The sequence below is a fragment of the Struthio camelus genome, chromosome 4 (genome assembly GCF_040807025.1).
Source record: "Struthio camelus isolate bStrCam1 chromosome 4, bStrCam1.hap1, whole genome shotgun sequence".
NCBI lineage: Eukaryota > Metazoa > Chordata > Aves > Struthioniformes > Struthionidae > Struthio > Struthio camelus.
The window spans coordinates 51,606,986-51,619,161 of NC_090945.1; the positions used below are offsets into that span (position 1 = coordinate 51,606,986).

A 12,176-nucleotide genomic window follows, 5' to 3' on the forward strand; every position below is an offset into this window, starting at 1 on the left:
AAACCGCACATACTGTGTAGCAATACAGTGGCATTTAACAGCCAGCACACATTTGGGATAGTTCAGTGTTGTGCTGTCTGAAAGAAGAACTGGGGAGGGCTTCAGGGGGAAGCATTTCTTTAACTGCCACCAAAATCTAATCTGTTATTAATAGAAGCATTCTCATAACAGACTCTATATATCAGCTGGTGAAGTGACACACGTGAGGTGTAAACCACTGAGTCTCTGCAGGAGACACCTCTCTCTCTCTCCCTCTGAAGAGGGCTAACAGGATTTGCTTGCTGGGGCCTCATGCTCTGAAGGGGTGGCACATAACAGGCCAGCAAGGAAAATGGTTCCCTGGCTCTTGGCATCAGAGCTTTGATAGCGGCTAACGGGGACAGAAGGAGAGGGATCAGCAGAATCAGGACATGACAGAACTTACAGTGGTGCATACCTCTCCTTCCTGAAAGATGGAAATTTGAGAAGAGGCTGTACCTAACACTGACAATATTTATCCAATTCAATAGTACAAAGCTGTAACTGTGCGTAACACAAACATGTAAATATAAAAAAAGCGCAGAATAATTATACTGAGAGTAAGCTATGTGAAGAGAGAAGCCTTGTTTTCCAGAAATTAAAATACCTTATCCATATTTGCTGAAGTGCATCCTTCACAATATACCATGGTGTCTCCTCTACTTGCTTTTGGAAAATCTAAATTGTCAAGTCTCAGATCCTCCTCTATATAGAGACTTGGCAATTTTTCTGTTGCGTCTTGTGCTCTTCTGTAGAAATCTGATCCTTTAGGCTTTGACTGATCCCCTATGTTAATTGACAGATTTCCTGTACCAGTTTCCACTTCATGTTCAGCAGTTCCAACTAGTACTGTAGGGATGGAGCCACTTTTATGTGGAACATACATATCAGAAATGGTGCCAACACGTTCACGTTCTCTTGTAGTATCTGACAAGTCTCTAGTTACTTTGATAACTGAAGAGCCAAGTATCCCTTGGAAGTCTTCATCTTTTCTTGGTTTGGTATTGTTGTTTGTATGGTTATGTGCTGTGTCATGAGATGAGCTGGCTGAAGATGAGACAGAGGTAGATAAAAGAAAGAGCTGAGCAAGAGCTATAGGAGAGCTGAGAGGGACCTTTGTATTTGGAATAAAACGATCATCCTTAATTTGGTGAATGAAATTACTTAGGGGAACTGCTGCAGATCGGGATGCTGTTAAGGCCAAAGAGCTGAGTTCTTCTACATCACAAAGAAAACTGTCTGGAAATGGTGGAGGAGGTAAGGTGCACATGCTTGAAGGTGAAAAACCAACAGTCTGTGAAAACCAGTCACTAGCAGCAGCCTGCAGGAGCTTTTGATCAGCGTGTAACCAAGAGGAGGAACGGTATCTGGGAAGCAGGGACAGTGCTTGGGAAGGCAACTTCAAAAATAAGAAAGACATAGGAATTTAAAGAAAGAAGTATGACAGAGGACTAAGATACAAGCAGACTGGAAAAGAAATATATCTGCTGTTTGGATTGTAGGGTATCATTTCAGTGAGCATGAGTGTCTGAAATCATTAGCACATGAATCAGAACAGCAGAAAAGATATTTAAAAAGTGAAACTGGATCAGGTTCTGGCATGGGGCTTAAATGTCAAACATCAAGACAGACCTGAATCATTACATTCATGACGGCAATCTGTACTTGATCTGCTGAAATTATGTTATTTATGGCTCTCTGATAGTAAGCTTGTCGAAAGTTATTAAATCATACAATTAATATAATTTCCCCCAAACCATTACTATTATTTTGAGAATAATCAATATTGTCAGAAGTACACTGTGAGTGTCATTAAGTGTTTTTTTTAAAACTAACGACTGGAGTGACTTCTCATTATCCTACTGTTAATGTCTGTACTTTTTCTGAGTACATCTGAGTACATGTTTAAGAAACATCTTAAATACATTGCATACTTTTATTAAGGCATGAGGAGCTACAGAATGCATTTTTCTTTAAAAGTAACTGTATTAGTTCAAAATGACATCAACATTTGTGAAAGGTACATTCAATTCCAACTGAATGTAGGCAGCCAACAATGCTTTTAAAATAGCAACAGCACAGTGTACAGCAGTATATTTTGAATACCACTACATAATATTGATTGAAGTATCCTTCTGGTAAAAGAAATGTCCTTTTGTAAGAATGAAAGACTGGTGAGTCATACGTACACAGCATCAGTAGATATCCATTGCTTCAGTAAATACTGAAATTGCATTTTGTAACTATTAATCTTCAAAATTAAAATTGAATGAAAAATATTTTGATCTTATCGTGAAAATTATTCATAATAATTAGATGCACATCTCTCTAGGTTATCTGCACTACTTTAGACTAAGTATTACTCCAGAATGGGAAAATAACTTCAGAAAGCTAAATTAACATTACACAATGGGAAGAAGATTAGATTACTTACCTTCTACTGGAGTTTATTCTAGAGGCAGATAGCTTTATTTTAAAGTTAGATAAACCTTTGGTATAGAAATCATCTTACCAAAATATACAGTCTACAGCCTGATACAGTGCAGTATGGTAAAGCAGAGCTAGCCTGTTCCAAGCAATACTCAGTCTCTTTCCCTTCATCTTTCCTCTTGATCAATGGCCTATAACCTGTTGTTACTACGTCATAACATTAGGCAGGAGATGTTCCCGTTTTTAATTTCCCATGGCTACAAGCTGCACAAGAGCTGAACTCATAGATCTTCTGGTCCACATTCAGGAGAGCAAAGCTTGCTCTTGACACAAATTGCTATTTTATTTGCATTGCCATTAGATCAGTGAAGTTTAGCAGTATTGCTCTAGCAGCAGGAAGTGATACAACAGATTACACGCTAACCCTCCCTCCCTCCAACAAACAGGAAGAAGCGGTACCAAGTAATTGTGGTAAACTCCAGAACACTTTCAGAACTGCTAAAGCCCTCCTAGCTAGTCAGGAACAAGATGTCATCTTACATGGTGTTGCCATTTCTGAACACAGCTGAATTAGAAAACAAGGAGTCTGTTCAGGAACCTCAGTGGAGTCTTTTTTTGACTTACGCTAGAACCACATGACTGCACAAGCTTCCTATGTCACAAAGAGGGCTTTTTCCTCCCTTACAAAAGTGTCCTGCTGCTGCTGCTAAGTAACCTGAGGTGACTGTATTACCATTTAAAAAATACCCAGTGTTGGGGAAAAAGTAGCCCAGTAACTCCTGCTGTGATGGTGGCAACACAGTATGAAAAAGTAAGTTATCTCTTCCTAGCCCCAAAGACTAGGTCAAACCTGGTCACTCCTACCTCCTATATCAAATGCTTGTGGAGCATACAAGGAAGAACATGCTGCATATCTAAGGGTCCTGCAACTGCACACTCAGGTTGCTTGATGACAGCAGTCTTAGAAAAAGATCAGCCACTAAACCACTCTGCAGTTCTCACAGCTTCTACAAACCAAGGGCTTTGCACTTCAGGTGCATCTGCTGATTTTATGATTATTTTTTATTCTAAACAGTGATGACTTATCTAATGAAAACTCTGGAGAGCGCTCAATATACATCTTTGGGGGGTCTTCATGTTCCTCCCAATTTTACTCTTTTACATTCAAGGTTTGGAATTTTCAACTGTTACAGGAAAATATAAATAATTTATAAAATTAAGGAATGACAGGGTAATATTAACATGCTTGTGCTTTTCACTTGAATATAAATGCTTTGAAACTACATCTATGCTCAACAAGGTTATAGGGGTCAGGCACAAAAAAAACAACTTTAGCTGCAGGAAGCCTAAGAGACAAGCCTATTCTATAAAAAGGGGGAAATAAGGAATCTCCAAATACAGAGACATCTCTATAACACAGAGCACCTAAGTTGCCTCATATTGTGAATTGTCTTTAGGAACCTCTAGGTTTTTCTAACAATGATAGAGGGCCGTAGCTCATGGATACCTCATTATGGGGATACCAATCTTGGTGCTACTTCATTTCAACAACTTTGTTGGGGTGGAAAAATAAGGAGCTAGTACCCCATATATTCAGGAATATATTCAGACATATTCAGGAAAGACAGAAAAGACCTGTTCTAGCAATGATCATAAAACAGCTAATATTGTTTATTCATAAGCAGTATTTTCAAAGGCCACTGTTGTCCATAAAGGACATCTTTCGGTAGCAGTCCCCAAAACAGCAAATAAGATGTGGAACTTATTTCACACTTGAAGCATCTAAATTAGCGCCAGTATGCAAGTACACAAAAGTAGAAAATGGGGCAAAACCACCCTGAAACAAATATAGATTAACAGCAGGATAAAAAGTTTCCATGCTACACACAAAAAACACTGCCCATGCTGGAGAGAGAAACAACAAAAGAAAGGGGAAGATTTGGAAAGTTTCCTCCTCTGTAGTATTCAAAAGCATCAGCTCGTAATGCATGAACGCTAATCACAGTTTGCATACAAAAATCTTCTTAGTGTCTGTCACTGACAAAGCAGTTATTTTTCCTGCATAGATGATCATGAAATCTGATGAATGAATACATCATAATCCAGCAATCCTCTCGGTAGTATTACGTGAACATGATTTGTGGTGGCTATATAGACCAGGAAGAAAAAAGAATTCGGAAACTGCCAGATATTCTGTGTGAAAAATTGTAACTGTAAAGGTCTGAATCCAAACTTGTTGACAACGTGATGATGTCTGCCTTACTACCGCATGATACAATGCGGTCACTGCTGTCGCATCAATCCAGAGAACCTACGTTACACCAACAATCTCCTTCTAGTGTGTGAATGGCAAAAGAGAGGTAAGCTACAATACAGAATCATTAGCTGTTTTCCTTTACATTGGAAAGGCGTAGATCTAGTCTTGGCAAGCTGTGTCCCTCTGCAGGCTACCTGCCCTTGCCCTTTGCGTGCTTATGGGACTATAAGTTTTTAGAATGCGTGTTATGAGAACACTTTCACACTGGACGATGAAAAGTCTGCTGGACATACCCTCGGTGCTCAAATTCTGCCCAAGACTGCTAAATAAATTTTGTTGTGTAGCCTTGATTTTTCTGCGCAAATTTTGCTTGGCCCTACTCTTAACAATGTAACAGTTAATGAAAAAAAGAGAAGAATCCTGGCAGAATGCAAGACAGACGTTGTGCTATTAAAATACTTAAATGACAAGTTAGCAAAGCAATTCTACCTATTCAAGAAAGTAAGTACAGCGCACTTAAAACAATCCATAAATTATATATTATCATTTTAACAAAAAAAAATTACAAGTCCTTCTTAACCCACTGTAGGGGTGATAGCAAAATTAAAAAAAAACAATTTGCTTACCTTAGTTGAACTTAAATGGTGTATTCTATCACTAGAATAGCTTTGGGGTACTGGAGGATCAGGGTAGTCATCAGTGCTTTTTGATGCATTCTTTTTGATGACTTCTACATAGGACACAGGGAAGATGCCTTGTCTGTTGGTTCCTGGTATTCTACCTTCATACCAGTTTTGATCGACTCGCTTAAGAAGAATTACTCTGTCTCCCTGAAATACATTATGAAAATAAGTTATCAGAAGATGAGTCAAAGTTTATTTTTTGAATAACACTATCTTAACACATAGTATTATTTTCCCTGCAGTGCTATTTCCCATTAGTTTTGAGAATCTTCTCCATTTTCATATTCTTCCTCCCATTTATTATAACCATGCACAGAAGTATCATTCCAACAAAAGAAGGCTAATCATGGAATAGCAAGTGCTAGTCTTCTCTGAGAAGAAGGTATCATGTAGTATTCTGATCTTGAACGGGGGATTAACATTTAAACATTTATTCAGAGCGCAACCTGCTTTCATTGTTGCCCAAACTACTAGCTAACACCCTAATTGCAATATCTAATAGTAACTGCTGTATGAATTTAAATGTCAATTTTTCTTAAAACAAACAAAAAAAAGTTAAAAATAAGCTGTGAAATCCATGCAAGTGCTTTGTTATCAATAAATAATTTGTTATCAGTAATCTTAGAAGAAATGGAGGTGGAGAGTTCAAAGTGATTTCCTTGGGACTGCTGAGAGAAAAGAAGTGCTTTTCCTAGTGATCATGCTTGACTATCATGTATCCGTGCAGAGAAGTAGGTGGGCAGCGGCTCGCTCACTGTTTTTAGAGTGCCTAGGAACTGAAATGTAAAATATCAACTTTTTATTCAAACTTTTCTCTGTAGTGAAATTCTTTTGTTTTATATGAAATGCATTTTATCATGTGTCTTTTTGTAACAAATTCTTGACTATTAGTTTTATGTTCTCTTGGAATTATGTAATTTTGTTTCAGTAGTTGATTTGTTGAGTGCCCTAAAATCATCTTTAGTGGGACGGAAGAAAAGGAAACTAGTGCATGTTACCTTAAAAAAAAACCAAAAAAACCCCCTGGGCTGCCAAGACTGACCACTATAATAAGCATAAATAGGAATATTAACAACACCCCAAATCTCAAACTATTCTCAAATCCTTTAAATACCAATTCCTGATCTTTTTTTGGACCTCTTTGGGGTTTGCCAATCTCTTATGAAGGGAAAAACACACAGACTTCAATGAGTGCTTGACCAGGCTCAAGTTCAGCATCAATAAGCTGTATCCTTAGTCTTATTTCAAGAGAAAAACAAATCATAACTTCGACCAACTCTTTTATTCATTAACCCCCCCCCCCCCCCCATAATTATAATTAAATACACTGAACCTGTAACAATAAAGCTCTATAAAGCAGTAATATCCTAGTGGCCGACAAGCCTCAGAAATTAAACATTTCTCTCATGTGCAACAATATGTTACTGCTGACATGCACAGACAAGATGCAAGAATGTTATAAAAAGCAAACTGTTACGATGATGAAATATTTGAAAGAACTGATACACCCCAAAATGCCTCTAAGCCTATGTTTTCTGTATTAAAAACCTAATCATGATAATTACGACAGTAAAAATGATTATTAGAAAAAAAGGAATGGATAATTGAAATGAAAACAAGAAAACTGAGCAGTCAGGTAACAGATCTTTGCATGTGTCAATCTGTGGCAGTCTAAATTTACATGCACAGCATATTTGCAGAGAGCTATGGAAGAAAGCAAGCCAATGAGTTGTTAGGTTAATAGCTTCCCACCATTATAGTGTTTTGTGCATAGCATATTTTGAAGGTGTAGCGCACCAAAGCACAGTATTTACTATAAATTAATTCTATGTAGCAGTAGATACCATAATGGAATTTTGATAAAGATAGTTCTAAACAGTACCTTTCTGAGTGATAACTCCACGTTCGTGTCTGCACTAAAATTGTATTTGGCAACAGCTTCTCCAATCTCTCCAATCTGTGCAGGGGGAGGTGGCCTGGCAGGTTGTGCTTTTTCTGGGGGAGAAAGTTTCTAGGAGAAAAGAACAGATTGTCATCATTCTCATGTAGTTTGTGGACCTACTACCCAAACTAATACAAGGAATTAAAACAGAGAACAAACCTCAACATAGGAAATTGGGAATATTCCAACTCTTCCATGGTGCTCACCCTCATACCAGTTTTGATCAATTTTCCTGAGGATATAGACAGTATCTCCTTTCTTAAAGGACAGCTCTCTGTAACAGATTTATTTAAATCAGATGTTTACAGCTTCATATTTGAACTCCTCTGCCTGTGTAGTTTCTGAGGTCTTTACAGTTCAAATCTGAAACGGACTGTAGCAACTAAACATCTGGAGAAAAAGTGCCATAGCTGCGGTACATTCACCAGTTGATTACACCATATAAAATGAAATGATTCACATTATGAGTCCCAGGTACTCTCTCTGAGTTACGGAGGCCTGATTTACACTGGTCTTTCAAGTAAATTTTACTAGTTATTATCAGAGCACTATGGGTCTGTAAGCAAACATGATGTCTTCTGGCTCTCTTGTTCAGGTGCCACTTTCGTGTCAGGCATCTGAGGGATATTTGGTGTTCTTTATGATATAGTAGGGAACACTACTGAAGTATGTCCCATGTCTCCATGGCCTATTACTACCTTTTTTTGCAGCAGCACAGTTTGGAGTGCTTCTGCTCTACACCTTTTCCATTGCACTCTGAACTATTCAGAAGCATGAGGAATACAGGATTATGTTCTCACCATTTTTGAGATTCAGAGCTTGTATTTGGATACCAAAAAAGGGAATGATTTAGATCATGATTAAGAACATTTTTCAAATCTTGGCCAGTGTCTTCTCACTGTATCATCCATTTGATTTTCCAAGAGCTAATCAGCTGCTGTGATAATTCACGTTGTCAGTTTTGTATCACATACGGCTAATGTAATTCTAGTGACAATGTTTGATCTTATCTAAAAATCTGTTAAATGCCCTGAGTCATCAGGAACAACAAAAGTGAGTACAGGCTCTCTCCTTTGACTCCCTCATATCCTAGCACAGTGGTTTCCCTATTTTTTTTTTTTTTCTTACGGACCACTGTGGATTGCCTTGGTATGGGGGCATGACACATTCTGCAGGGAGCCTGTGTATGTTACAACAGACAGATGGGAAGATGCTGAAGCACTACACTGAATTTTGATAAGCGAAGCAGCACGCTATCTACAACAGCACATTAAGCACTGTACCTTGTGTAACTTGAATACTATTCACCCTGAACAAAGAGCGTTCTACAGGTGACACTCAGGACCCATGATCTAGAAAGCTGGAGTTGCACAGCCATTCCTGTGCTTACACAAATGCAATTAATATAATCATTTAATAAATTTAAATACGAAATATCATCTCACACTGTCACACTGTTTGGTAATGCGGAGGCTACTGTGACAGCAAGCAGTGTCTTCTGCTTCCATGACATTTGCTGTTGAAATCAGCTAGAACAGCAGCTAGCTGAGGCAAGTGCTAGAAAGATCATTCTTGAATTATGAATTCTTAAACGAACAAAAGTTTAGTACTTACTTAGAAGTCTGAGCTTTAAAGTCATATACAGCTCTAGCTGGCAGTTTCTGAAAAGCAGGCAAAATACATTCACATAGTGTTACTATATGGTAAACATAATGTTTCAGCTTTTAAAAAGGTGACCAAGATTAAAAAAAAAGGGGGGGGGGTGCATGCCTTACAACAGTTCTCGTAGTAAGGCTATATTTAGGCAGTGAAATATGCAGCTTCCTTTTTTGAAGTTGTTAGGTGTTTGGGACTTAGTGTTTTAAAAATAGAGCTAATATTTTAATACAGATCCCTTTGCAATTTTGAGCTTTATGTTTAAGAGAACTGCAAAGTAAAAACAAGAAAAAAAGTTTAGTAAATGCCCATGTGACTTGTAAGCAACTAGATCTCTAGGAACAATGGAAATTCATTTGCTTAGTATTCTCTTTTGTTTTCGGATGCTTTTCTGTTAAGCTTAATTTGTTATCCTTACACTAATTTTGACTGCAAATAATGCATCACATTATTATAAAAAAGGAAAAATTAGTATGATAGCTGGAAGAGCCTGGGAAAGCTTTAGATTTCTGAAATCACATTCACAGTTTTTAGAAAGTCTGAGAAACACAAGACTGGAAGAGATCTCCTGAGTCATCAAAGCAGCTCTCTTGCTATCACTATCACAGGCAATCACTTTGTGTAATTCCTTCCATCTGTTTTTCAAGTGCTACCACCAAGTATCTGTAAGATCAGCATTTGTTCAAAAAATAAAACTGTAGAACATCCCTACCCCTCACCTGTGTGGTTGAGAGCAGATCTGCAATACTGCAGAGCTGTAGTTTTGTTGTTTTCTTAGCTGTGCTGAACATGAATGTGATCTGACCCAGGAGTCTCCCTTATTTAATTTCTGCCTCTGTCAGATAATTAGCACTGGCTATTTCAGAGGAAGGTGTAAGAACTCATGAGCAGTATCATGTGAGGCTATCTGGTGAAGTGAAGTTTTGTCTTTCTCTGCAAGTACTTGTGAGGATTAGAGATTGCTACAGATTCTAAAATTTGCCTTTAGGATATGCTAGTGATTAGAATGAGCTGTTTAAACTATTTCTGTGAGAAACTATTTGTAATGATATAAGGGCGCACATCTTTTTTAAGAGGAATAAGACCGGAGAGCTGAAGTTTTGTTTTAGCTTTCTGCCAGGACAGATTTTCTCCACAGAGTTCCCTTCCTTCTTGTCATCTAAAGGCTAGCAAATTTAGCATACCTATAACACTGTATTTGCAACAATAAAGCGTACCAAAAGTTATTTAAGGGATCCTGTCAACTTGCATTTTTTGATACTGATAAGAGTTTTCTGTTACAGGTCTCCTTCAGGTAAGAGAATAATAGGGAACACAAAAATGCTCTTAAATTTGATGCTAAAAATGGTCTTCTGGACAGGAGGGAGATATTCCTATCATCAGCTGTAGCTAAGTCCTATGCTTCTTCACTCTTTCCCGATTTTGTTTGCCTTTTTTCAGTTTTGCTGCTGGTGCTGTAACTACTAAGCCAAAGAACGGGAAAAAGGGGGTAACATAAAAAGAATAGTAAAGCTTAGTAAACACAAAATACTTGAAATGTACAAAATGTATTGAAAGTAGAGAAAAGTGTTTCTTCTCTCATCTTTTACAATTACAGCAATCTTGAGAATTGCTTTCAGCTTAAGTATTATATGTATTTTCAAACTGAAATATGACTTTTGATGCTACATAATTCCTTAAAAGGAACACATAATTGCTCCTGAAAGTTTTTTAATCAGTATTTTCCACTGTGTAATCTTTTTTTGAAATCAGACTCTTAATCCAATTGCAACAATAAAACTGCGACATTGAGGTGTGAGCAGATCTGAATTCAGATCCTGCAACCAGTTCTAACCTATACCACCATTTAACAAGATAAATGGCCCAAAGCAAAAGCTTAGTCCAGTCTATGAATTATTAGATACAAAGAGAGTTTGCTGCTTATACAGTATTCACTTGCTTTTTCTCAGATGTTAGATTACAAGATCAATTAAAATAAGGTGCTCTATAAATTCACCATTATTTTCTATAATATTCTTATCAAAATCAATGGAAAATCTTAGCAATTTATGGTTTACAGATGTTAGTTAATATAAACGTAATTACTTTATTATTGAAAACAATCCCTGAAACCTGTTTGGAGAGTGTTTCGAGTTCCAGGTTTAGAAATATTCTTAAGAGACTGAATGATATAGCACATTTTTTGCTTATGGTGATATTCTGTGTTATTTTCTGTTGTTTTTATTATTTATATTAGACGTTGTATGCCTGCTGTCATTTCCTCCTCCAAATCATTAATATAAGCAATCAGTATATAATTACAAGCACCAAAATTGTTATAGAAATTACAGATCACTCTGAGGATAACAGTGTTTTTGTTTTTTAAAACATAAGTAATTGTGAAATACGAATATTTTTTGTGTCAGTTCTGAAACTCCTGAGGCAGCTACTTGTGTATTCTTTCGTTTTCGCAAGGGATTTTTCCCAGTCACACCTGCTATTCTTCTCTGTCCCAAATGCCCCCTCCATTCAGCTCTGATAGAGCCCGTCAGTGACTAAGTTAATTAGTGTCCTCATCCATTTAAACATCAGTAGAAAATGCAGTGTATCTTACAAAGCTTGATTTTCTTTTACTTTTTCTAGGTATCCATCTCCTAACGAAAAAAGAAGGATGTTGTCCCATCTAATGACATGATTATGTGTAAATGTTCCTTTGGTCTGCAGCATTACAGTGTTTTATAACCAGAGCAAGCTTTGTCTTGGAAATGTTACTGGTTTTCCATATGGAAGTTGCTGCATTATTTATTCTTGTTTAACTACCTCTCTGTCTGTAGTTCCTCTTCTCTCCCTTGGAATACATCGTCCCACATCAGTGAAAGCAGAAGAATAGCTTCCAGGAGATTCCTGGTCTACTGAAATAGAACATCATTATATGAATCTCTGGTAAATTAAGCAAAAACAGTTCAGATCTGTGATACTGCTTGGTTTTACTTAATGGTATCTACAAAAATATAAAGAAATGAAGAAACCTGGAATCTATTATTTCACCTTTAGTAGAAAGAAAAGCAGTTGACATGGTGGCTAAAGTGCACCTTTAATGGAAAGAAAAAAAAAAAAAGATACTGACTCTCAAGCAAAGGCCTTCCTCTGACCCACAGCAGAGGAATGTATAATACGGGACCAGGAGGGCAAAATTATGCCTTATTGTACT

The 12,176-nt window shown here is 37.3% G+C and overlaps 1 protein-coding gene across 13 annotated transcripts in view; it reads right to left on the bottom strand.

Annotated features, from left to right (window-relative positions):
- Positions 1–12,176, bottom strand: part of SORBS2 (sorbin and SH3 domain containing 2) — a 167,164-nt gene that overhangs the window by 13,512 nt on the left and 141,476 nt on the right. For 11 of the 13 annotated variants that reach the window (XM_068942676.1, XM_009676680.2, XM_009676682.2 and 8 more), the window contains 5 exons: positions 11,786–11,877; positions 8,945–8,991; positions 7,490–7,604; positions 7,271–7,399; positions 5,332–5,535 (listed from right to left, as the gene is read on the bottom strand). In XM_068942676.1, coding sequence (XP_068798777.1) covers positions 5,332–5,535; positions 7,271–7,399; positions 7,490–7,604; positions 8,945–8,991; positions 11,786–11,877 — 587 coding nt within the window. Of the gene's footprint in view, positions 1–625; positions 1,418–5,331; positions 5,536–7,270; positions 7,400–7,489; positions 7,605–8,944; positions 8,992–11,785; positions 11,878–12,176 lie in introns of all 13 variants that reach the window. The other 2 variants (XM_068942680.1, XM_068942679.1) reach the window with 2 other exon arrangements.